General features: G+C 41.2%; 1 protein-coding gene across 3 annotated transcripts in view; it reads left to right on the plus strand.

Moving 5' to 3' along the window:
• THSD1 (thrombospondin type 1 domain containing 1) overlaps window positions 1-7452 on the plus strand; it is a 38226-nt gene extending 30774 nt beyond the window's left edge. For all 3 annotated transcript variants that reach the window (XM_007960487.3, XM_007960486.3, XM_007960488.3), the window contains one exon: window positions 1669-7452. In XM_007960487.3, the coding sequence (XP_007958678.2) occupies window positions 1669-3047 (1379 nt within the window). In that variant the 3' untranslated portion in view covers window positions 3048-7452. The remainder of the gene's footprint in view (window positions 1-1668) is intronic.
• The last annotated feature ends 17360 nt before the right edge of the window (window positions 7453-24812 follow it).

The raw sequence follows: 24812 nt of genomic DNA on the forward strand, positions 1-24812 counted from the left end.
GGAGGTGAAGGCGGTGTTTTGTGGAGCAGTTAGGGATGTTGAGGAATTTGTAATCAGCTGTCCCTTAGGGGACAGTACAAAGAGTGGGCAGTGGGAGGACGGGTGGAGAAGATGAAGCACAGAGCTGGTGGTGGTGATACAACCATGGGAAAAAAGCCATAGGACCGGTGACCAAAGGGGAAAGAGTGGGGAGGTCTGATGGCATTAGCTGGTCTCAGGTTTCCAGGTGTTTCAGTGGCAGCACAGGTGGAGGCTCCAGGTGGTGCCTGCATTTTGATGAAACATTTTGATGACTGTGGGACAAACCAGTTTGAGCAGAGAAAAAGAAGAAAAGTACCCCTCACAATGGAAGGTAGGAAGGGGAGTGGATAGTTGAAAATAGAAGAGTGAGAATGCAGAGGATTTAACACTTAGGAAAGACAAGTTTCTGGATAATAGAAGGGGGAAATGAGTTGTATTATATATTGCCAAGTCTTACTTTCATCAGTTAATTTCCCTTAAGATGTGCATATGTAGGTACCTAAATGTGGCCTACCTAAATCATTTTGCATTTCACATTTTATACTTGGTATTTTCTGATGTGCCTCTCAGAGGTACATTTAACAATAGGTACTACATTTACATTATCCTAAGTGAACACTGATTTTTACCTTGAAAATTTCTGGTCACGCGTGGTGGCTCACGCCTGTAATCCCAGCACTTTGGGAGGCCCAAGCGGGCGGATCACGAGGTCTGGAGTCCGAGACCATCCTGGCCAACATGGTGAAACCCTGTCTCTACTAAAAACAAAAACATGAGCTGGGCGTGGTGGCACGCACCTGTAGTTCCAGCTACTCGGGAGGTTTGAGGCAGGAGAGGCAGGCTGAGGGAGGCTTGAACCGCAGAGGTGGAGGTTGTTTCAGTGAGCCAAGATCATGCCACTGCACTCCATCCTGGGCGACAGAGCGAGACTCCGTCTCACAAAAAAATAAAATAAAATAAATAAGAAAAAAAGAAAATTTCTACATGCACTTCTGTGTGGAAACTTGGAGGCCAATTCCAGCAGGAGCTGGTGAGCATGGGAGTCACCTTGATTATGGCTTACCAGGTCACCTTGCTTCGGTCGCTCTCTGTTTTTGCAGTGTTTCCCCTTTGGTGATCTTGTTTGGCTTCGGCTGCTGGCCGAAATCCATATGTAAGACCAGAAATCCCAGTCCTTGTTTATTTTCCGTCATTCCTTAACTGCTAGATAATTAGAGTGAGTGACTCAGAGACCTTAAAACCGTACAGAGCAAACAATACTAGAAATACGTATTTGGGCCGAGCACAGTGGCTCACACCTGTAATCCCAGCACTTTGGGAGGCCAAGACAGGTGGATCACAAGTCAGAGTTCAAGACCAGCCTGACCAACATGGTGAAACCCTAGCTCTACTAAAAATACAAAAAAATTAGCCGGGCTTGGTGGCGCGTGCCTGTAATCCCAGCTACTTGGGAGGCTGAGGCAGGAGAATTGTTTGAGCCTGAGAAGCGGAGGTTGCAATGAGCCGAGATCACACCACTGCACTCCAGCTTGGGCAATAGAGCAAGACTCTGTCTCAAAAAAAAAAAGAAAAAGAAAAAGAAAAAGTAAAAATACATCTGTTCCTTTGTGTTTTTGTTGTTGTTGTTGTTGTTTGTCTGTTTTGCAGCTTTCCAGCCATCCAGCCCATCTCCTCTTCAGCCCCAGGGTCCAGTGAAGTCCAACAACATCGTGACTGTCACTGGTATATCCTTGTGCTTGTTCATCATCATTGCCACCGTGCTCATCACTCTGTGGAGGAGGTTCGGCCGCCCCCCCAAGTGCAGCACCCCTGCTCGACACAACTCCATCCACTCCCCCGGCTTCCGGAAGAACTCGGATGAGGAGAATATCTGTGAGCTGAGCGAGCAGCGTGGGAGCTTCTCAGATGGGGGAGACGGGCCCACGGGGAGTCCAGGGGACACGGGCATCCCTCTGACCTACAGACGGAGCGGGCCAGTGCCTCCCGAGGACGATGTCTCTGGCAGCGAGAGCTTCCAGTCCAACGCCCAGAAGATAATCCCACCTCTGTTCAGCTACCGCCTTGCCCAGCAGCAATTAAAGGAGATGAAAAAGAAAGGTCTGACGGAAACCACCAAAGTGTATCACGTGTCTCAGAGTCCCCTGACAGACACCGCCATTGATGCGGCTGCCAGCCCTCCCTCAGATTTGGAAAGCCCGGAAGAAGCTGCAGCAAACAAGTTCCGGATCAAATCCCCATTTCCGGAGCAGCCTGCCGTCAGCGCCGGGGAAAGGCCTCCCTCCAGACTGGATTTAAGTGTGACTCAGGCCAGTTGTGCCATAAGCCCCAGCCAGACTCTGATTCGCAAGTCACAGGCAAGGCACGTGGGCAGCAGAGGGGGCCCATCCGAGAGGAGCCATGCCAGGAACGCCCATTTCAGGAGGACAGCGAGTTTCCATGAAGCCAGGCAGGCCCGGCCGTTCCGAGAGAGGAGCATGTCCACTCTGACTCCACGGCAGGCCCCCACCTACAGCTCTAGGACGCGGACCGGGGAGCAGGCAGAGGACAGATTTAGGCCTCAGAGTCGAGGCGCCCACCTGTTTCCTGAAAAACTGGAGCATTTCCAGGGGGCAAGTGGAACCTGTGGTCCATTAAACCCTCTCCCTAAATCCTACACTTTGGGGCAGCCCTTGAGGAAACCAGACCTTGGGGATCGCCAGGCAGGATTAGTGGCAGGAATTGAGAGAACGGAGCCCCACAGAGCTCGTAGGGGACCGTCCCCCAGTCACAAGAGTGTCTCAAGGAAGCAGTCTTCTCCCACATCCCCCAAAGATAGCTACCAGAGGGTCAGTCCTCTGAGCCCTTCTCAGTGTAGAAAAGACAAGTGTCAAAGCTTCCCCACTCACCCTGAGTTTGCCTTCTACGACAATACATCATTTGGCCTCACTGAGGCTGAGCAGAGGATGCTGGACCTCCCAGGATATTTTGGGTCAAATGAAGAGGATGAAACAACAAGTACACTTAGCATGGAGAAGCTGGTGATCTAGACTGAGAATCAGCCTGACCTTTACACAGCTGGGGTCTGCTACTCGTGTTTTGTAGACTTTTGTGTAACTATTTGTACCATGGGACAGAATGTGAGGAGGAAGTAACACACACAGAGGAGAGTGTGTGTGTATGCATGTGTTTGAATTCACAAGAAAGAAATTATTTATCTTGAGCTTTTTCCTTTGTTATTCAATTTCTATGGATTAATTACTAATAATCATAATAAAATATAAACAATTTTATTTTGGGGGGGCTTGGTCTGTCATGTGGCTATGAAGGATAAGATGTGACTTTTGAGTAGAACATGGTCTGAACATTGCATTGGCAGTTTCCATCCTGAAGCAGAAATCTGGAACCTCAGCTAAAAAGGGGTGGAGCAAAGTTAACTTGGTGTCATAACTCTGAATTGCAATTTATTAAGTTATAAATACATTAAGAATTTGACTCCTACAATGGTAGCATCAAACAGGTTTCATATTTGTCTGATTAAGTTAGTTACAACCATTAGACTGCTGAACTACTTAGAAATGGTGATACCACAGATATTCAAGAAGAACTTTCAGATTAGAGTCCAGGTGACTTCACAAAATTATATGAATTAATTCTGCTTTAAAGAGATAATGTAAGAAGCTGGTGGTTCAGGTAGTGAGTCAAATGAAGACCTATCTGTTCTGAGCAAATAAATAGTAAACATTTTGGAAAGGAAAGTATTGTCTTCTGAGGAAATGGACAGTAGGTACTGACCATGCCACTACCTGGGAACAGGATGGTGATTACGTGTTCCTGGACCAAACTGGCAGCAGAGACCTCAGCAGGGGAAGTGGTGCATGTATGTTGTTCTTAAACATAACTTTATCATGTTCAGAAAATGCATTAATTAACTTTAGGTATATATAAAGCAGGTAGAACAGTTTACAATTTTTTGCAGTTTTTACAGTTTACAATTTTTTACAGTTTAAGTTTTTTGTTTTTTTTTTTTTGAGATGGAGTCTTGCTCTGTTGCCCAGGCTGGAGTGCAGTGGCATGATCTCAGCCCACTGCAACCTCCGCCTCCTGGATTCAAGTGATTCTTCTGCCTCAGCCTCCCGAGTAGCTGGGACTACAGGTGCGTACCAACAGGCCTGGCTAATTTTTGTATTTTTAGTAGATATGGGGTTTCACCGTATTGGCCAGGCTGGTCTGGAACTCCTGACCTCGTGATCTGCCCGCCTCAGCCTCCCAAAGTGCTGGGATTACAGGCATAAGCCACCATGCCCAGTCAAGCTTTTTAAATGAGAATAATGAGTTAAAGAAGGAAATAAGCCTTTTTAGACATTTAGAATCCCTTTTGCTTGTGTTTTCAATCTTCTACACTTTACAAACAATACTTTTTTTTTTTTTTTTTTTGAGACGTAGTCTAGCTCTGTCGCCCAGGTGACCTCAAGTGATTTGCCTGCCTTGGCCTCCCAAAGTCCTGGGGTTACAGGCATTAGCCACAACGCCCAGTCTACAAGTCTTCTCTAAAAGCAGAAACATCAGGAGAAAGCTGGAGACCTTTTTGTTTGTAAGAGGGTTTGAAGAGACACCTCTCTTAGCTTTTCCCAATGGAAAGAAGCTTTCTACTGTTTGATGAAATGTTAGGACTGGTCTGGCAACTTGCTTTGTTTGGCAGTAAGAGCCAAACAAAAGAATCTAAAGGTTTTGTTCCTTTATTAGAAGTCTGTCATTAGTTTTAGTTACCACATGGGCAGTCTGCAATCTTATGTACTCCTTTCAACCCTTGACCCTAATGACTTATCTGTATCCCTTGAGTAGCTGCGCTTTCCTTCTTTTTCATGGTGACCTCTCTAACTGCCACACCCATCCTGCCTTTTAGATTGTTTTTTTTCTTCCTTTTAGAGTTTATCAGGATATCAGCCTGCCGGTGATGTTTCAGGGACCATTGGAGAGAGTGAAATTAGATGGGAAAAACATCACAAATGCAAATATTGCAATTTAAAATTTTTCTCTCATATTTGTTGCATTGCCACTTCATTTGTGTTGTTTTAATTGAAAATCAAAATATAGCTCGTTTTGGCAATATTTTAATATTAATTACCTTTTAGGAACAGGAGTAGTAGATAACTCAGAGCTCTCTGACAGCTGGTATTTGCTGATGCCAGGAAGAGGAAACCAGACTTTTTAATCTTCATTTTCTTTGTTTATCATGCTAGAAAGCTTTGTTTTCTTTCCAAGTTCACAGGCCTGCATGCCAACCTTTGAGGACAAAGGGTACATGCTTGCTTGTTTTTGATTTCACAGTGATGTACCCTACAGTGTCAGACCATAACATATGGGAAAGGTGGAAAGTCAAGCAAAACACTGTGAACAAAAAGCTTTTCTGTTAAATTATGTTCTTCCCCATTATAATCACACATCTAAATTAATACCGCAGTGAGCTAACACCAGCATCTAACATTTTCTCTGTCAACCTAGCCCAGTTTTCTGGATCTCTAAGAATAAAATCTTTATATATCAAAATTAAGCTAATTTGATCTCGGCCTCTGAGAAAAAGGAAGATGCCTCAAGCATTGTCTTTGGTGGACATGTGGGAAACTTCATTAGAAATAATCTAATCTTAGCCGGCACTTTGGGAGACCGAGGCGGGCAGATCATGAGGTCAGGAGATCAAGACCATCCTGGCTAACACAGTGAAACTCCGTCTCTACTAAAAAAATACAAAAAATCAGCTGGGTGTGGTGGTGGGCGCCTGTAGTCCCAGCTACTTGGGAGGCTGAGGCAGAAGAATGGCATGAACCCGGGAGGGGGAACTTGCAGTGAGCCGAGATCGTGCCACTGCATTCCAGCCTGGGCGACAGAGTGAGACTCTGTTTCAAAAATATATATAATAATAATAATTTAATATTGTGTCCCTAGGTCCTGTCCCTAGTGGCTGCCATAGAGTAGGAGCTCAATAAAATTTGTTAAATAAGTGACCAGCTATTCAAAAGCTTTCCAGAAATAGAGGAACACAAGCTTCTACAAGAAACAAGGCATGCTGGCATTAGATTGATCATCAGCTGTCCTAAAAATGGTGGAATAATAGCTTGGAAGTTGAGGGAGAAAATGATTTTCATCTTGAGAAACTTCCACCTAGTTAAATTATGTACAAGGGCAAAATAAAGACATTGTTACACATGCAAAGACTCAGAAAGCTTACCTGCCAGACAACTTTTCTTGAGGAGTTATTAGAGCATATACTCCATCAGTAAAACGGCAAAGTACCACGAGGAAGCCATGGGATTCAGGCAGCAGATGTGACCTAGAATGTCAGTTTTGCGGGTGACTAAGCCACCAGTTCATATCTGAGCAAGAATGGGGGATCCAGGAAACAAAGGTATTTCATGGAACATACAGTTGGAAGAACTTGAAGATATACTTCGGGCAAAGAAAATGAAAATAAGAAAAGCACCGAGAAATTTTATTTTCTGAAAGACTCTACAAGAAAATCGTAATACAAATATGAATTAAGTTTAACTGAGTCATCAATGGGCTTTGAAAAGAAAAATATTCCAAGAAAATAGAATGGGTAAGATGGCACAGATTTCTTTCAACAACAAAAAAGTACTAGGCAAAGCAACAGCAACAACAAAGTAACCATGATTTTGAGAAACTGAGCAGCACAGGGTTGAGACATTGTGATTACACAGAGGCAAATCAATCACAGCATACTACTTGGCTCTGCTGTGGACCAACATTTTCATAATGCTGCTTATTGGTTATTGTCTATTAGAACCAACTTATAGAAGACTTAGGCCAGGCGCGGTGTCTCATGCCGGTAATCCCAGCACATTGGAAGGCCGATGAGGGAGAATCACAAGGTCAAGAGATTGTGACCATCCTGGCCAACATGGTGAAACCCTGAAATTTTATATAAAATTTTAATTTTCTATTAAAAATACAAAAATTAGCTGGGTGTGGTGGCACGTGCCTGTAGACCCAGCTACTTGGGAGGCTTGAGGCAGAAGAATCACTTGAATCCGGGAGGCGGAGGTTGCAATGAGCTGAGATCATGCCACTGCACTCCAAGATGGCAAGAGAGTGAGACTCTGTCTCAAAAAAAAACAACAACAACAACAAAAAAAACAAAAAGAAAACGAATTATAGTTACTGAAGGGAATATAAATGTTATCAGTCATGGATATCTAGGAGAGTACAGCTTTGAAAAGTTTGGAGGTAGAGGGGTTTGAGGCTGCAATGAGCTATGATTGCACCAGAGGTAATCCAGCTGGGGCAACAGAGGGAGGCCTCATTTCTAAAAAAAAAGAAGTTTGGAGGTAGAAGCAGAGGTGGAGAGTTCAAGAGAAATAGGAGTTCACATCTCCTCCTATCACGAAATGGAGAGCCAAGAGGCACCATCTGTATTTAATAGAACTAAAAACAAAAGTTTAAGGATATTGAAGTTACTAAAGTGACCAATAGGACTAAAAATTGTAGTGTAACTATCATGTGTACCTTGTGTTTTAGGGAGGTGAATTAAGCTGACTTTTTAATCAGTCCTTGCAAGAGTCAATAATGTCACAAAATAGCAGCTTAATCCTATTCATACAGTTGAAGATCATCAGGAGAATTTAAAACCACAAAGGTCAAAATGGTTGCCCTTTGGAAGTGGGACTGAGGCTGTGGAGCTGAAAAGCAAGGAACAATTGCTTTTTGTTGTAGGGCTTCCTCTACTCTTAACCATTTTTTTTTCTCTTTTTTTTTTACATTGACAAAACAAAAACCAAACATAACAATCCTGGTGAGGGTCAGAGATCATCTATTTTAATGCCTGGAAATATATTCGGTGAGTCACCTTGTGGCTATTAGGGGGAGGATTTGCTCCTAGTGTTGTTGGATCTCCAACCTCCCCCACACCATTGTTTCCCTTCCTTGGGGATCTAGATGGTTCATGCCCACAGTTGCCCTGCCCTGCTGATGGTTCTCTGGTCATTCCAGCTGCGGCAGTCTCTCACTGCCTGCCTCTTCTCAGGATGCCACCTCTGCTGCCAGTGTGGGTGGGTGTGGTGCCCCCGATCCTGCTGCTACTGCTGTTGCCAGTTTCTCCCTCAACTGTTGCCAAAACACATCAAATGTCTTTTTATTATTATAAATTGATTGATAAAAGTTCAAATGTTTGAACTTAAAAGTTTACTATTTAGCTCATAATTATATAATTACTTGTAATTAAAATTTTGCTTTTTCTGAGTTTTATACCATAGAACCCCTTTAAAAATAATTTTTCCTTAAAAATAAATTAATATATGCTCATTATAGAACATTTGAAAAACAAAATTGCTCCATTCCTGTTCATCAGTTTGGGTACAAAAGAAAATTTCATTTGGTCAATATTAAATTAGATTACTATATAGGCTGGGTACAGTGGTTGATGCCTATAATCCCAGCATGTTGGGAGGCCAAGGCGGGTGCATCACCTGAGGTCAGGAGTTCAAGAGCAGCATGGCCAACATGGTGAAATCCTGTCTCTACTAAAAATACAATTAGCCGGGTGTGGGGAGGCTGAGCTTGTAGTGAGCCAAGATCACACCACTGCACTCCAGCCTGGGCAACAGAGCAAGACTCTGTCTCAAACAAAACAAAACAAAACAAAATTGGCCAGGTGTGGTGGTGCGTGCCTGCAGTCTGAGCTGCAGTCTGACCTGGGAGGCAGAGGTTGCAGTGAGCCGAGATCGTGCCGTTGCACTCCAGTCTGGGCAACAAGAGCAAAACTCCATCTCAAAAAGAAAGAAAGAAAGAAAGAAAAACAAAATCCCATTCATCTAAGCCAACATCATCATCACGTTTTTGAATTTATTGCAGAATTTTGCCATTTAGACCAAAACCCTATGGAGTATAATAATCAGCTCCAGAACAACATTCTGTTGAATAATAGACAATATCTTTGTTTCCTGACTGCTCTTTAATCTTGTTTTGGTCACCCACTAGTATGTAAGATCCATACCAAAACTGAATTCAAGGTATGATTTCAAACCTTCCTCTACTCTTCATGAGTATCTTTTAACTTCTTGTGCTTCTGAACACTTGTGGTTCTGAACATCAGTAAAAGTTACAATCAGGAAAACTGATTCTCTAATAGAATAGAATCAGAGTTTATTTCTGCTCAGTTGAAGTTTTTCCTTTTGATACTATGAATTTTTTCTGCCCTACTATTTAACTATATGTAACTCTGACATAAACCATTACAGATTCATTTTAATCTTAACATCAAAACCTGACGAAGACAATTAAGAGGAAAAAAAACTCTGCAGGCTATTCTGACTCATAAACATTTGGTTTAAGGTATTAACAAATGGAATCCCACAATATATATGAGGACAAAATCAAGACCAAATAAGTGTTCATTTTTTACTAATAAATGTCTCAACTAATATTTCATTTTTTTGTTTTATGCTTATGGCTATCTTTATCATTGATCTTGACCATAGTAGGCTCAATTATTGTTCATAGTTTGTAAGCTAAAAAATATTACACACATTATTTCTTGTTCTTTTAGGGATGTCCAAAAGAAGACATACTGGTCACACTGAATGACCTGATTAAAAATATTCCAGATGCCAAAAAGCTTGTTAAGTATTGGATATGTCTTGTACATATTGAACCAATCACAAGTCCTATTGAAAATATTATTGCAATCTATGAGAAAGCCATTCTGGCAGGGGCTCAGGTAAGAGAAACATTTACTGATCTTGACGATTACAGTGTAGTAGACAATTTGGAATTAATTTGAAACACATCACAACATAGCTTGAGAAAATTGTGGTTGTATATGTAGTAGTAATAAATGTTTAAAGGCCACAAGGATTGCTGTTTGTTGGCCTTCTAAGTCTTTTGTTCCTGTACTGGGAATAATCAGACTTTAGAAAGTGGGTATAAGCTGAAATGTATATTTAATGAAACTTTCTGCATGATATGTCTTAGCATATTATTGTATGCATTTCCTGGTTGAAAATTTATGGGGAGACTGAATGTAATATTAAAATTTGTTTATTGAATATAAAGCAAAAGGGATGAAATTAGCTTTTTAAATGTTATCGGCCGGGCGCGGTGGCTCAAGCCTGTAATCCTAGTACTTTGGGAGGCCGAGACGGGTGGATCACGAGGTCAGGAGATCGAGACCATCCTGGCTAACACGGTGAAACCCCGTCTCTACTAAAAAATACAAAAAAAAAAACTAGCCAGGTGAGTTGGTGGGCGCCTGTAATCCCAGCTACTCAGGAGGCTGAGGCAGGAGAATGGCGTAAACCCGGGAGGAGGAGCTTGCAGTGAGCTGAGATCCGGCCACTGCACTCCAGCCCGGGCGACAGAGCGAGACTCCATCTCAAAAAAAAAAAAAAAAAAAAAAAAAATGTTATCAAGCTCTATTGGTTTTGTAAGAGAACTCTTTCACTTTAAGAGTAAACCAAATGTACTCCTATATATACACTGTATAGATTGGTCCTGTCTGCATACAGAAAATGACAATAAACCAGTTTCTCTAACATTATTACCTCTATAGTGGCTTGATACTCCTTATCTCTTCTAGCCTATTGATACACAAAGCTTTGGGTACAGAATAAATCATTTCTTGAGTTTTTTGTTTGGTTGGGTTTTTGTTTGTTTGTTTTTATGGATAAATGTTCTTAAAATATATTTCCTTTTGACTAGGTTTCTCAGAAACACATTCTTGGAGATGGTTTACATAGATAATTTTTTTAAACTCCTTTTTTTAAGAAAGGTCTATTCACCTTTGTCTCAACAGAATCAATAAATGCTATTTGACTTTTCACTCAAGTAAAAAATCAGATATTCAGCAGATAGTCTCTCAGTGGCTATCATGTGTAAAACTCTTTCCAGAAGGGTAATTATATTTGACAGATGCTACCTGGAAGGGAGTGTTAGGCCCCCACTACATTGTATCAGAAGGGACATTACTTAAGGCAACCAAGGACATTGTAGCAAGGATGCAAAGCTGGAGCCAAGGCTCACATAGAAGGCAATAATGTAAACGGAAAGATATAACACCAGAGGAGAAGATGCTGGAAAACAAGAATCAAAATTAGCCATGATGGCTGGGCACAGTAGTGGATACCTATAGTCCCAACTACTTGGGAGGCCAAGCTGGGAGGATTGCCTAAGCCCAGGAGTTTGAGTCCAGCCTGGGCAACATAGACCCCATCTCTTAAAATTAGTGGCCAGGTATGATGGTTCACGGCTGTAATCCCAACATGTTGGGAGGCCGAGGTGGGAGGATCGTTTGAGTCCAAGAGTTGAAGACCAGCCTGGGCTAGATGGTGAGACCCCATCTCTGCAAAAAAAAAAAATTTAAAGTTTTTTTGGTGGTAGACAGTTGTGGTCACAGCTATGCGGGAAGCTGAAGTGGGAGAATTGCTTGAGCTCTAGAGTTCAAGATCAGTGAGCCATGATTATGCCACTGCACTCCATCCTGAGTCAACAGATCAACACCCTGTCTCAAAAAAAAAAAAAAAAAAAAAAAGCCGAGAAAACTGAAAGCAGGATAGCTGAGTAATTCAGGACTAAGTTCTGGAACTAAGAATGTGAATTACACCTTCCCTAATCTTCACTGTGTTGAATGGAACATAGTAAATGCTTATAATATCTGATAAATAATGGGTACTTAGTAAATTCGTGAATGAATATGTTGAGATGATCAACCTTAAGCTCTTCAGAGATACATTTCATAGCATATGAAACAAAAATATAACCGTAGACTTAAATGTAAGAGAAAAGGAGCAAGGCTTAAGTAAAATCATGGGGGAAGTTTTTAAATGTGAAATTCTATGCTGGGCATGGTCGCTCACACCTGTAATCCTAGCGCTTTGGGAGGCCGAGGTGGGCGAATCATGAGGTCAGGAGTTCAAGGCCAGCATGGCCAGCATGGGGAAACCCTGTCTCTACTAAAAATACAAAAAATTAGCTGGGCATGGTGGTGCGCGCCCATAATCCCAGCTACTCGAGAGGCTGAGGCAGGAGAATCACTAGAACCTGGGAGGCAGTGGTTGCAGTGAGCCGAGATTGCGCCACTGCATTCCAGCGTGGTGATACAGGGAGACTGTCTCAAAAAAAAAAAGAAAAGAAAAGAAAAGAAAGAAAAAGAAATTCTATCCTTCATTTTTAGTCTATAAATTGGAAAAGACAGCCATTTTTCTTTTTCTTTCTTTTTCTTTCCTTTTTTTTTTTTTTTTGGGGGGGGGGGCAGAGTCTCGCTCTGTCACCCAGGCTGGAGTGCAGTGGCATGATCTCAGTTCACTGCAAGCTCTGCCTCCTGGGTTCATGCCATCATTCTCCTGCCTCAGCCTCTCGAGTAGCTGGGACTACAGGCGCCTGCCACCATGCCCAGCTAATTTTTTTGTATTTTTAGTAGAGACGGGGTTTCACCATGTTAGCCAGGATGGTCTCAATCTCTTGACCTCCTGATCCGCCTGCCTCAGCCTCCAAAAGTGCTGGGATTACAGGTGTGAGCCGCTGTGCCTGGTCAAGACAGCCGTTTTTCAATCTTAATTATAAGTGGTCTGAGAAGCATGGTTTAAGAGCCACTCCCTTACTTTATAGTATGAAATTTTAATCACAGCTTGGATACCTAGTTAATGTCAGAGAAAATAAAACTTACATGGATCTGCTTTATTCATTTAAAAAATTAAGCCTATTGGAGAGATGCGACACACGATTGTAGATATTCTAACAATGAAGAGTCAAGAAAAAGCTAATTTAGGTAAGTTTTAGTTCTTTTATTTCGTTCTAGTGAATTGTTGTTTTTTGTTGTTGTTTTTTAACTTTTATTTTAAGATCAGGAATACATGTGCAGGATGTGCAGGTTTGTTACAAAGGTAAATGTGTGTCATGGGGGGTTGTTTTACAGATTATTTCCTCACCCAGATATTAAGCCTCGTGTCCATTATTTTTCCTGATCCTCTCCCTTCTCCACCCTCCCATGTGCCCCAGTGTGTGTTGTTCTTGAGGTGTCCATGTGTTCTCATCACTTAACTCCCACATGCAGTATTTAGTTTTCTGTTCCTGTGTTTGTTTGCTAAGGATAATGGCTTCCAGCTCCATCCATGTTCCTGCAAACGACATGATCTCGTTCCTTTTTATGGCTGCATAGTATTCCATGGTGTTGTGTACCACATTTTCTTTATCCAGTCTATCATTGATGGGCATCTGGATTGATTCTGTGTCTTTGCTATTGTGAACAGTGCTGCAATAAACATATGCGTGCATGTGTCTTTATAGTAGAATGATTTATAATCCTTTGGGTATATACCCAGTAATGGGATTACTAGATCGAAAGTATTTCTGTCTCTAGGTCTTTGAGGAATCGCCACACTGTTTTCCACAATGGTTGAACTAATTTACTCTCCCACCACAATGTAAACACATTCCTTTTTCTCCACAACTGTGCCAGCATCTGTTATTTTTTGGCCTTTTAAAGATAGCCATTCTGACTGGTGTGAGATGGTATTTCATTGTGAATTGTAGTTTTATTGTTTCCTTGCTGAATTAGTTTTTCTTTTATCTTTTTTGATTATTAAAATATATAGGTTGTTTTCTTTCCTCCTACTTCCGTTGAGCTACCTCTGAGATAAAGTGGCTTTATGTAGTATTTTTAATCAGGAGATCTGGCTCAATATTTAGATTTGTCACTGAATGTCTGTGAAAGTTGCATTGTCTCTCTAGGCTTTAATTGTCTGCCTTAAAAATGAGGCAGTTTGACTAGGTATCTAGACTTTTCACCTGTTACATTCTGTGATCTGTTGTGTTGGCTAGAAAAGCTCATTCAAGAATTCTCTTTGCTAGGGATAGTAGATGGAGATAAGAGATTCATTAGTTGCCAGTCATAAAAACATTTTAAGATTCAGATAAAGTTTATGCCAGTTGATAGGACTTTAGGCAAAAAATACCCTCTTATTTGTAAAATACAGATTTTTTGGGACCATTGAATGAAATAATATTTATAAAGTATCATAGTTGATGACACATAGTAAATTCATTGAACTGTAGTCATTAATTAACTTTAGAAAAATGGTTTCCAATTATTTGCTAAAACCGTAAATTATACAGTCAATAAATATTTGAGTGCATATTATGTACCATCGCCTATATATCTAGTTATTTTCTTTTTATTAATTTTAACAAGAGTCAAACAGTTTGAACTTTTTCTTTCTTTTTTTTTTTTTAAAGAGTCTTGCTCTGTTGCCCAGGCTGGAGTTCAGGGGCGCAATCTCGTCTCACTGCAACCTCCACCTCCTGGGTTCAAGCGATTCTCCTGCCTCAGCCTCCTGAGTAGCTGGGATTACAGGCATGCGCCATCAAGCCCGTCTAATTTTGTATTTTTAGTAGAGATGGGGTTTTGCCATGTTAGGCAGGCTGGTCTTTACCTCCTGACCTCAGGTAATCTGCCCACCTTGGCCTTCCAGAGTGCTGGGATGACAGGTGTGAGCCACAGTGCCCGGCCAACAGTTTGAACTTTTAAAGTTTCCTGATATATGCTGCCAGATTGCTTTCCAGAACAGTATTAGTACCCTTTTAGTATGCAAAATTAATTTAAGATGTAGAGATCTAGGTTAAACCTTAAAAAAAAAAAATCAAAGAGCATACTAAAGTTCTAAATTAAGGCTAGTCTCGGTGGCTCACGCCTGTAATCCCAGCACTTCAGAAGGCCGAGGCGGGTGGGTCACCTGAGGTCAGGAGTTCAAGACCATCCTGGCCAACATGGTGAAATGCCATCTCTACTAAAAATACAAAAATTAGCAGGGTGTAGTGGTGAACACCTGTAATCCCAGTTACTCAGGAGGCTGAGGCAGGAGAGCCTCCTGAGTAGCTGAGATTACAGGTGCCCACCATGCCCAGCTAATTTTTGTATTTTTAGTAGAGGTGGGGTTTCGCCATGTTGGCCAGGCTGGTCTCGAACTGCTGACCTCAGGTGATCCGCCTACCTTGACTTCCCAAAGTGCTGCGACTACAGGCATGAGTCATCGCACCAAGCCTAAAATATTTTTAAACAAGCAAGGAAGGATTCAGTTTACCACTCATAAATTTATCTGAAACTAATCATGAAGGTTTTTTTCCAGTGAAATAAAAAGTAAATCTAACCAAGCATGGTGGCACATACCTATAGCTCCAACTACTCAGTAGGGTGAGGCAGGAAAGTCACTTGAGCCCAGGAGTTCAAGGATAGCACACACTGTGATCATGCCTGTGAATAGCTCCTATACTCCAGCCTGGCAACATAGCAAAACCCTGTCTCTGAAAGAAAAAAAAAGTAAGTCTGAGATGTTAAGAAAAGGGTTAGCCACGGGAGGAGGATTTGCTCCTAGTGTTACTGGATCTCCAACCTCCCCCACGCCATTTTTTCCCTTCCTTGGAGATCTAGATGGTTCATGCCCACAGCTGCCCTGCCCTGCTGATGGTTCTCTGGTCATTTCAACTGCGGCAGTCTCCCCCTGCCTGCCTCTTCTCAGGATGCCACCTCTGCTGCCAGTGTGGGTGGGTGGATGTGGTGCCCCCCCATCCTGCTGCTACTGCTGTTGCCAGTTTCTCCCTCAACTGCTGCCAAAACACATCATGTGCCTTTTTATTACTATAAATTGATTGATAAAAGTTCAAATGTATGAACTTAAAAGTTCACTATTTAGCTCACAATTACATAATTACAAGTAATTAAAATTTTACTTTTTGTGAGTTTTACACCATAGAACCACTTTAAAAATAATTTTTCCTTAATAATAAAGTAATATATGCTCATTATAGAACATTTGAAAACAAAATTGCTCCATTCCTGTTCATCAGCTTGGGGTACAAAAGGAAATTTCATCTGGTCAATATTAAATTAGATGGTTATATAGCCTGGGCACGGTGGTTGATGCGTATAATCCCAGCATGTTGGGAGGCCAAGGCGGGCAGATCACCTGAGGTCAGGAGTTCAAGAGCAGCATGGCCAACATGGTGAAACCCCGTCTCTACTAAAAATACAAGCAATTAGCCAGATGTGGGGAGGCAGAGTTTGCAGTGAGCTGAGATTGCACCACTGTGCTCCAGCCTGAGCAACAGAGGAAGACTCTGTCTCAAAAAAAAAAAAAAAAAAAAATAGCCAGGTGTGGTGGTGCACACCTGCAGTCTGAGCTACTTGGGAGGACTCTCCTGAGGCAGGAGAATTCCTTGAACCAGGGAGGCAGAGGTTGCAGTGAGCCGAGACCGGGCCACTGCACTCCAGCCTGGGTGACTGAATGAGACTCTGTCTCAAAAAGTAAAAAAATAAAAATAAATAAATGAATAAACAAAGAAGACGGCTCTGAGTCCCATATACCACTGTTAAAGAGAAGGTCTCTCTTTCCTTCTTCAGTGCTTTGGCCTGAAATAACTCCTAGCCCCCAGGGATGCTTAGGCTTTCTCTTCCTGAGGTGTCACTCTGGCCAGAAATGTGGAAGTCATCCTAAACTCTTTCCTCCTTGTTCTTCAGATTTACTTAATACTAAGTCCTTGGAGAATTAAACACCTCGCCCAGGTCACAAAGCATCCACTTAGTGAGTCTTAGGAGACAAAATCTAGTGCTTAGGAGGCTTGGGCTAAAGAACACTGTTTTTTTTTTTTTTTTTTTTTTTTTTTTCTTTTTCTTTTCTTTTCTTTTTTTTTTTTTACTGCTCCTTGCAGAGCAGGACTACCCCATAGGCAGTATGCCCAGAGTAGCCAAGCACATTGTTCTTAGGTAGGGTTATGCTTATTATTGGTGGCAATAAGCCTTCTTAATGGAAGATGTGGATGGAATAAAGCTGCCTCAGGTGCCCCCGCCAGCTCCCACGCCAGAAACTTCTCTTGGCATTGTTGCCATCGTATAGCTACTAAGTGGTAAAAGTAGTATTCACTTCCTCAGTGAGTTTGATGTCAAACTTTTTTTCTTATTTTTTTCTTTCAAAACTTTATTAATAAAATTTCCAAGTAATCAAAAAAGTTGAAAGAATAGGATAGTAACATTCATATATTTATCCCCAGGCTGAAACAACCATTAATATTTGCTATACTTATTTATTTATCAGGCTGAAGTATATGAAATGATAATAAAAAGCCTGGGCGCGGTGGCTCATGCCTATAATCCCAGCACTCTGGGAGACTGAGGTGGGCAAATCACGAGGTCAGGAGATCGGGACCATCCCAGCTAACACGGTGAAATCCCGTCTCTACTAAAAAAAAAAAAAAAAAAAAAAATTAGCCAGGTGTGTTGGCAGGCGCCTGAAGTCCCAGCTACTCAGGAGGCTGAGGCAGGAGAATGGCGAGAACCCAAGAGGCGGAATTTGCAGTGAACTGCGATCGCACCACTGCACTCTGGCCTGGGCGACAGAGCGAGACTCCATCTCAAAAACAAAAACAAAAACAAACAAACAAAAAAGAAATTATAATAAAAATTGAATAGAAACAATTTAATGTAGTTCAATTTATTGCACATGTGTTGTTGAACAATTTGAAGATTTCTTTCAGATACCCATGACACTTCAGAGTGTAACTTCTAAAAATAAGCTTGTGCTTCTACAAAACCCAAAATATAATTATTATACCTAAGAAAGCAATTCACTAAAATAATCTAATATACAGTCTATGTTCAGATTTCCCCAAGTGCCCACAAAATGTCTTTTATACCCCTTCTTTTTCTGATTCAGAATCCAGTCAAGATTGATGCATTGCACTTGATTATGGCTTCTTTTATTCTACATTATCCCCCACATACCCTTTTGTTAAAAATGACATTGATTTTTTAAATTGATGGGGCCAGTTGTCTTGTAGAATGTAGATTGCCCTTTATTTTTTTCTGGACTATCCTTTCAGGGATGTTTAGATAAAACAGCCTTAGAAGGTGAAGACATCTCCCTCTGCAGCCAAGTAATTTAAAATCTTTTTATTGTAAAGAGCATATAAAATTTACCATTGTTAATTGTAGAGTTCAGTAGTGTTAAGTATATTCACATTGTTGTGGAACCAATCTCTGAAACGTTTTCATCTTGCGAAACTGAAACTCTATACCCATTAACCAACACCTCCCCATTTCCCTCTCCCTCCAGCTCCTGGCAACCACTATTCTGGCTTTCTGTTTTAGGAATTTTAGCACTTTAGGGAGCCTCACATGAGAGAAATCACACAGTATTTGTCTTTTTGTGACTGGTTTATTTCACTTAGCATGATGTCCTCAAGGTTCATTCATGTTGTACCATGTGTCAGTATGTCCTTTGTAAGGATGAATAATGTTCCATTGTATATTTACAACATACATGTTGTATGTTGCAAACATGCCACATTTTTCTTATCCATTCATTTATCATTAAACATTGGTAAAGCTTCCATCTCTTGGCTATTGTGAATAATGCTGCTATGAACATGGCTGTACGAATATTTCTTTGAGATCTTGCTTTCAATTCTTTTGGCTATATGCCTAGAAGTAGAATTACTGGATCATACGGTTATTTCTATTCTTAGTTTTCTTGAGGCACCACCATGCTGTTTTTCACAGCATGACACCATGGTACATTCCCACTAACAGTGTACAAGACAGTGTACTCTGTCGCCCAGGCTGGAGTGCAGTGGCGTGATCTTGGCTCACTGCAACCTCCACCTCCTGGGTTCAAGCGATTCTCCTGATTCAACCTCCCGAGTAGCTGGGACTACAGGCACGTGCCACTACGCCTGGCTACTTTTTTGTATTTTTAATAGAGACGAGGTTTCACCATGTTAGCCAGGATGGTCTCGATCTCCTGACGTCATGATCCACCCCCCTCAGCCTCCCAAAATGCTAGGATTACAGGTGTGAGCCACCGCACCCAACCTCATTGTGTTTTTGGTTTGTATTTCCCTAATCATTCGTGAAGTGCTTGTGGGCATGTGTATATCTTCTTTGGGGCAATGTCTTTTCAGATCTTTTGCTCATTAAAAAAAATTGAGTTGTTTTTAATTGAGCTGTAGGAGTTCTTTGTATGTTTGTATATTAACCCCTTGTCAGATGTTTGATTTACAGATATTTTTTCTCATTCTGTGCATTGCCTTTTAACTCTGTTGATTGTGTTTTTTTCATGCACAGATCAAGTCAGATTTTAACATTATATATTAGCTTCTATAATTTGATATTTGAACACTTTGTCTCACACTGACCACCTTGGTTTCTAATAATATCAAAATATTTGCTTTCTCCTAAAAATACACAAAATAGCCACAAAATCAAAGTGCTATATTTACTCCTAAAAATAAGATACAGTATGAAGTTTGATATGTCTTTGAAATTCTTTTTGTCCTTAGAATATACAGTGGTAAGATGTATGTCTTATACAGTATTCAAAATTCATTCAAAATTCTTATCTCTGTGTGGCTATATTACTAATTCAATACAGAGTTTGGGTAATTCATTTCAGTCTGTTTTTAATTTTAGTGTTTGCTTGGTTTTTCTTTTCTTTTTTTTGACATGGAGTCTCGCACTGTCACCTGGGCTGGAGTGCAATGGCGTGATATCGGCTCACTTCAACCTCTGCCTCCTGGGTTCAAGGGATTCTCCTGCCTCAACTTCCTGAGTAGCTGGGATTACAGGCATGTGCCACCACGCCCGGCTAATTTTTTGTATCTTTAGTAGAGATGGGGTTTCACTATGTTGGCCAGGCTGATCTCGAACTCCTAACCTCGTGATCCACCTGCCTTGGCCTCCCAAAGTGCTGGAATTACAGGCGTGAGCCATCATGCCCAGCATTGGTTTTTCTTTAAATATGTAAAATAGTTACATGGATTAAAAAGAAAATGTCTATAAAAAGATATATTCAGAAAAGTCTTGCTTCCATTCCTATCTCTTTTACCCCATTCCCCAAACTCTTACCCCAGAGGTTTTTTATTTGACCTTCCAGTATACATTTATGCAAAATTAAGCTATATATTTATATGTTTATATTTATATTCTTATTTCTCCCCATTCCTTACACAAAATATAACAATACTGGAATCTTGAAGCACCTTACTTTAAATGCATGAATCTTAAACTCTCTATTTAAAAAAATCTGCAAATAAGGGTCATAATAACCTTATGAACTTAAGAACTTGTTTGTTCTAAATGGTAAATTATGAATACCTATTTAAAAATAAGATGGCAATGAAGGATATTCATTGTATCATCATGGAAATGTATTACTATCTTACGTTGGTTGTTCTTATTCTCCTTCCCTGTCTACGGTAAATATACAGCTGCCTGAGAGAATAGATTTACAAGCCTATATTCCCATAGTACTTGGCTCATAAACCAGTTTCCCATTCATCTCATTGTTTTACAGTTATTTATATATCTTTTCCCCCAATAGTGTGTAAGCTCTGAGAGCAGGGAGCATATATCCTATTCTTTTTTGTATGTCAAGCCGCATGCTACAGGGGAAAGTTCATTGTCTTTGGAATCTTGGCTCTACCACTTCCCAGCTGCATGAGTTTGTGCATGTTACTTCACCACTGTGGACTTCAGTTTTCTCATTTACAAAAAAGTAATAGCCTCTTGCAGGACTCTTGATAACACTAAATGAGACCGTGTAAGTAAAGGGCCCCATGAGTGGTCCAGCATCCTCTGAGCTTCCAATGCTATGGGGCCAATATTTTGTTTGTTCCTAGATTCAACTTCCCTTTCCATTGTGATATTAGCTCTTTCGATAAATTCTACATACATATTTGTTTATTGTCTGTATCCGAACCAGTCAAAACCACCATGATACGCCTGTACTTGCTCTATTGAGAATAGATGTTCTTTCTTTCCAATTTATAGCAAAGATGGAGTTAGTGTAGGGGGTGAGTTGGTAACATCTGTTTCACAACTCTAGGGAGCAACATTCTCACAGACCAGGGTGAAAGGTGGCCCCTGAGAGACTGTGCAACTTGACAGCCTGGCTTTCTATCCTCCAACCTACACACCTATCTGTTTCTAAGCCATTTTTTACTACTTTTTCTTTACCTCTTCTAACTGTATTTAGGAACTCATGCTTTCCCTTTAGCATCAAGCTTCTGGATAAGTTATTTACTCCATTGCTCCCCTTTTATTAGCAATTTTCTTCCTCTTTTCCATTCATTCTTCAATTAATTGCAGTCTAGCTTTTGGTTTCCCTAGATTGAAACACATTCCAGAAAAATCAGTTTAATTTGGACTTGCTCACTGAAACCTTTCATCACTGTATTACATTGGATTCATACCTCTCCCAACCCCAATTCCATATCCTCCTTACCTGATTTAGTTTTCTTCAGAGCAGTTATTCAATACATTAAATCTTCACGTATTTATTTGCTTATTGTCTGTGTTCCCTGCTAGAATGTAATCCTAGAGGGCAGGGATTTTCCTTTTTTTTTTTTGAGACAGAGTCTTGCTCTGTCGCCCAGGCTGGAGTGCAGTGGCGTGATCTCGGCTCACTGCAAGCTCCGCCTCCCGGGTTCACACCATTCTCCTGCCTCAGCCTCCTGAGTAGCTGGGACTACAGGCGCCCACCACCACGCCCGGCTAATTTTTTGTATTTTTAGTAAAGACGTGGTTTCACCGTGTTAGCCAGCACGGTCTCCATCTCTTGAACTCGTGATCTGCCCACCTCGGCCTCCCAAAGTGCTGGGATTACAGGCATGAGCCACCGTGCCTGGCTGAGATTTTTATTTCTTATTTTGTTCACTGCTTTATCCCAGTGCCTTGAATAGGAGATGCACCTAATGGGTGCTTCATGCATATTCACTGACTTGAACAAATAAATGTATTTTCTTATCTCCACATTCATTGTGTCCTTTTCCATGGCCTCCTTGACTTCTCAGGGACACTTGACACTTGCTTCCATGTGCTTCCATGACCAGACTCTCTCTTGGGTTTCCTCCTGTTTTCATGCCACTTTCTTATTCCCTTTGCCAGCTTCTTTTCTTGTTACTCTTAAATATTGGCCATTCTGGTGTTGTCCTTGTTATCTTTCTCTTCCTATTCTACGCTTTTCCAGATAAACTGCTCTACACTCGGGGATTCGAATACCATCCACAAGGTGAAAATTCTCAAGCATATATTTCCAGCTCTTGACTGTGCTCTTCCCATCATTGGAATGGCCCCTCACATCTTAAATCACAACACAGTTTTTTCTCCCCAGACTGCTCTGTATTTAGGTTAAGAACCAACATGCAACTGATTCCCCAAGTCAGAAACTGAAGAGTCACCTTGAACTCCTTCCTCTCACCAGCACTCTGAAGCAGTAGGACACCATGCTGCCCGTGTTATCCTGGCTCGCTCTCTGCCCACTGCACCGCCTTATCATTTCTAGCTTGTCCTGTTTCACTCACTTTCTAAAATTCCCTTGCCTCTGTCTTGCCTTCCTCTAATTCATCCCACACGTGGCAGCCAGAGCATTTATTTAAAAATGCCAAACTGCTCATGCTTCTCCCCTTAAAGAGTTCCCCTTTTTGTGATTCTTAGCTGTCTGCAGAAATCATCCAAACTTCTTGGCACAGTATGGAAGGCCCTTCAAGATCTGTCACATCTTCTACCCTAACGCAAATATTCTGCATGTGGTATGGACTACTTGTAATTCTTTAAAGAAGCCACACTCGTTCTTATGTCCTTTGTACATGCTGTTCCCAGTGTACTTTGTACATGCTGTTCCCAATGCACAGATGCTCTTCCATGCTTTGTCTATCTGGTGAGCTCCTACTCAGGTCTTCCCTGATATCGCCAGGCAGAAACAGAAGATTCCTCTGCGTCCTCTCCTACAAGTACTTCATTTACAGCACTGATTGCATTCGCAGGAATTGCTTTTCACATGTCTATCTTCCTGAAGCATCTGTGAGCCACAGGAGGGAATAAACTTCATTCTAACCATCTTTTTGAACTTTTTTCTTGGCACAGAATATTTATTCCAGTTTATTAAGTTGAACAATAAAAATACTACTCTTCATCATCACCTCACATTTAACATGAAATTCTCATTTAAAATGTTCCTAAGATACTTTCTCGGTGGTCCAGCATTGGGCGGTTGCTATTCAGTGCAGAAAGGAAGATGCCATCTAAGTGTGGTGGCAGAGTGTGGCTTGTCACCCACCAAGAAGCCCAAGTTATTGTCTTGGCCTCTATGGACTTTGTGAGGCATTTAATCTTTCAGGCTTCAGTTTCCTTAACTAAAATGAGGAGAGGAATAACCTGAGTTCTGAGATTAAACAGAAAAGTGGAACTAAAGCCTCAGCCATACTCTGTTTTGGCAACCAATTTATAAGCTTTACCATCCTAAAATAAGCTCTGTGTATTTTATGCAATTATAATTTTGTATATTCATTTAATGTGTAGTGGAGTTGTAGGCAGTCATTTTATTATTTTTATTTTTGTATTTTTTAGGGTGTCACTCTGTCATCCATCCTGGAATGTAGTGGTTTGACCATAGCTCACTGCAACCTTGAACTACTGGGCTCACGCAGTCCTCCTGCCTCAGCCCCCTGACTACAGGCATGCGCCACCATGTCTGGGTAATTTTTAAAGTTTTAGTAGCAATGAAATCTCACTATGTTGTCCGGGCTGGTGACAAGCTCCTGGGCTCAAGCAATCCTCTTACCTCAGCCTTCCAAAGTTCTGGGATTATAGGCATGAGCCACCACACCTGTCCGTAAGTGGTCATTTTAGATCCTAAACTCCGTAAGGGCCAAAGGCCGTTTGACTCTCCACATATGGTTGAGTAGAGTACCTGCACTCCATATGTATTGGCTGAACTGTCTTGTATAGTGTTCAGAATACCTTCATAGCAATTTCAGAAACACAAGATAAAAAGTAGATTTGCTGTGACTTTAGTTATAAATAACAAGGAAAAAATGTTTTGCTCCTGGTAAATGAAAGGCACCAGTTTATCCAAAGGACTGAGAAAGGAAACTGATGCCTTGATGTGCTAAGTCCAAATCCTTTTGGTAAAATAGGGGTGGACAAATGGAAAAACCTGCCCTAGATGCCTTTGTGATATGTTTGTTATGCTCAGAGTAGGTGCTCTGTAAATACCTGTTGGATGAATGTTGCGTGACTGCAGTTCCTCTGTAGCTTTAAAGAGTTCCTAAGAGCAGCTAGCCATATCCCTTAATAGTACCTTTCTGCTGACAGCAGCCAGCTATGTATGCTGTTAGTACGGTTGCGAGATGATGAAGCAGGAGAGAGGGCAATTCTGAATAAACATCTAGGAATTTAGTAAGAGAAGTTGAGCAAAGAGCTGCATAAAACAGCTGTGGATACCAGTTAATGTAAACTTCATTCAGCTATACTAACTTTTTGAAAAACAAAGGCTGATGCCTGGTTACCTGAGCACTGACTCAGGCCCACAGGTGAATTTTGGACAAAACATTTTAATTTGAATTCTTTTTTGGCGGGGCCAATACAATCCAGTTTTCCAGAGTTTCTAACACTCCCTATTATCTTGCTTTACTCATTTACATAACCTGTAAATCTCCAGAAACTTCTTCCTGGCTTAGAGGAAACTAAAACTAGAAAGAGAAACCTTTGGATGGCAAAGTAGTCTAAAGTTACAATTTAGTCTTCAAAATTGATTTAAGGAAGCTTTCAGAGTTATTGGGCATGTTTCTTTAAAATTTGTTTTAAAGATTTGTTTACTGCTACGATCTGTGAAAGACTTAAAAAAGAAGGGCTCATGATGAGTAATTGTCCAGGGCCCCTTACAGATAGGCGTATTTTCATTAAGAATTGTTGGCGCGGCGTGGTCTGCCTGTAATTACACGCAGCTCACGCCTGTAATCCCAGCACTTTAAGAGGC

The sequence above is a fragment of the Chlorocebus sabaeus genome, chromosome 3 (genome assembly GCF_047675955.1).
Source record: "Chlorocebus sabaeus isolate Y175 chromosome 3, mChlSab1.0.hap1, whole genome shotgun sequence".
NCBI classification, from domain to species: Eukaryota; Metazoa; Chordata; class Mammalia; order Primates; family Cercopithecidae; genus Chlorocebus; species Chlorocebus sabaeus.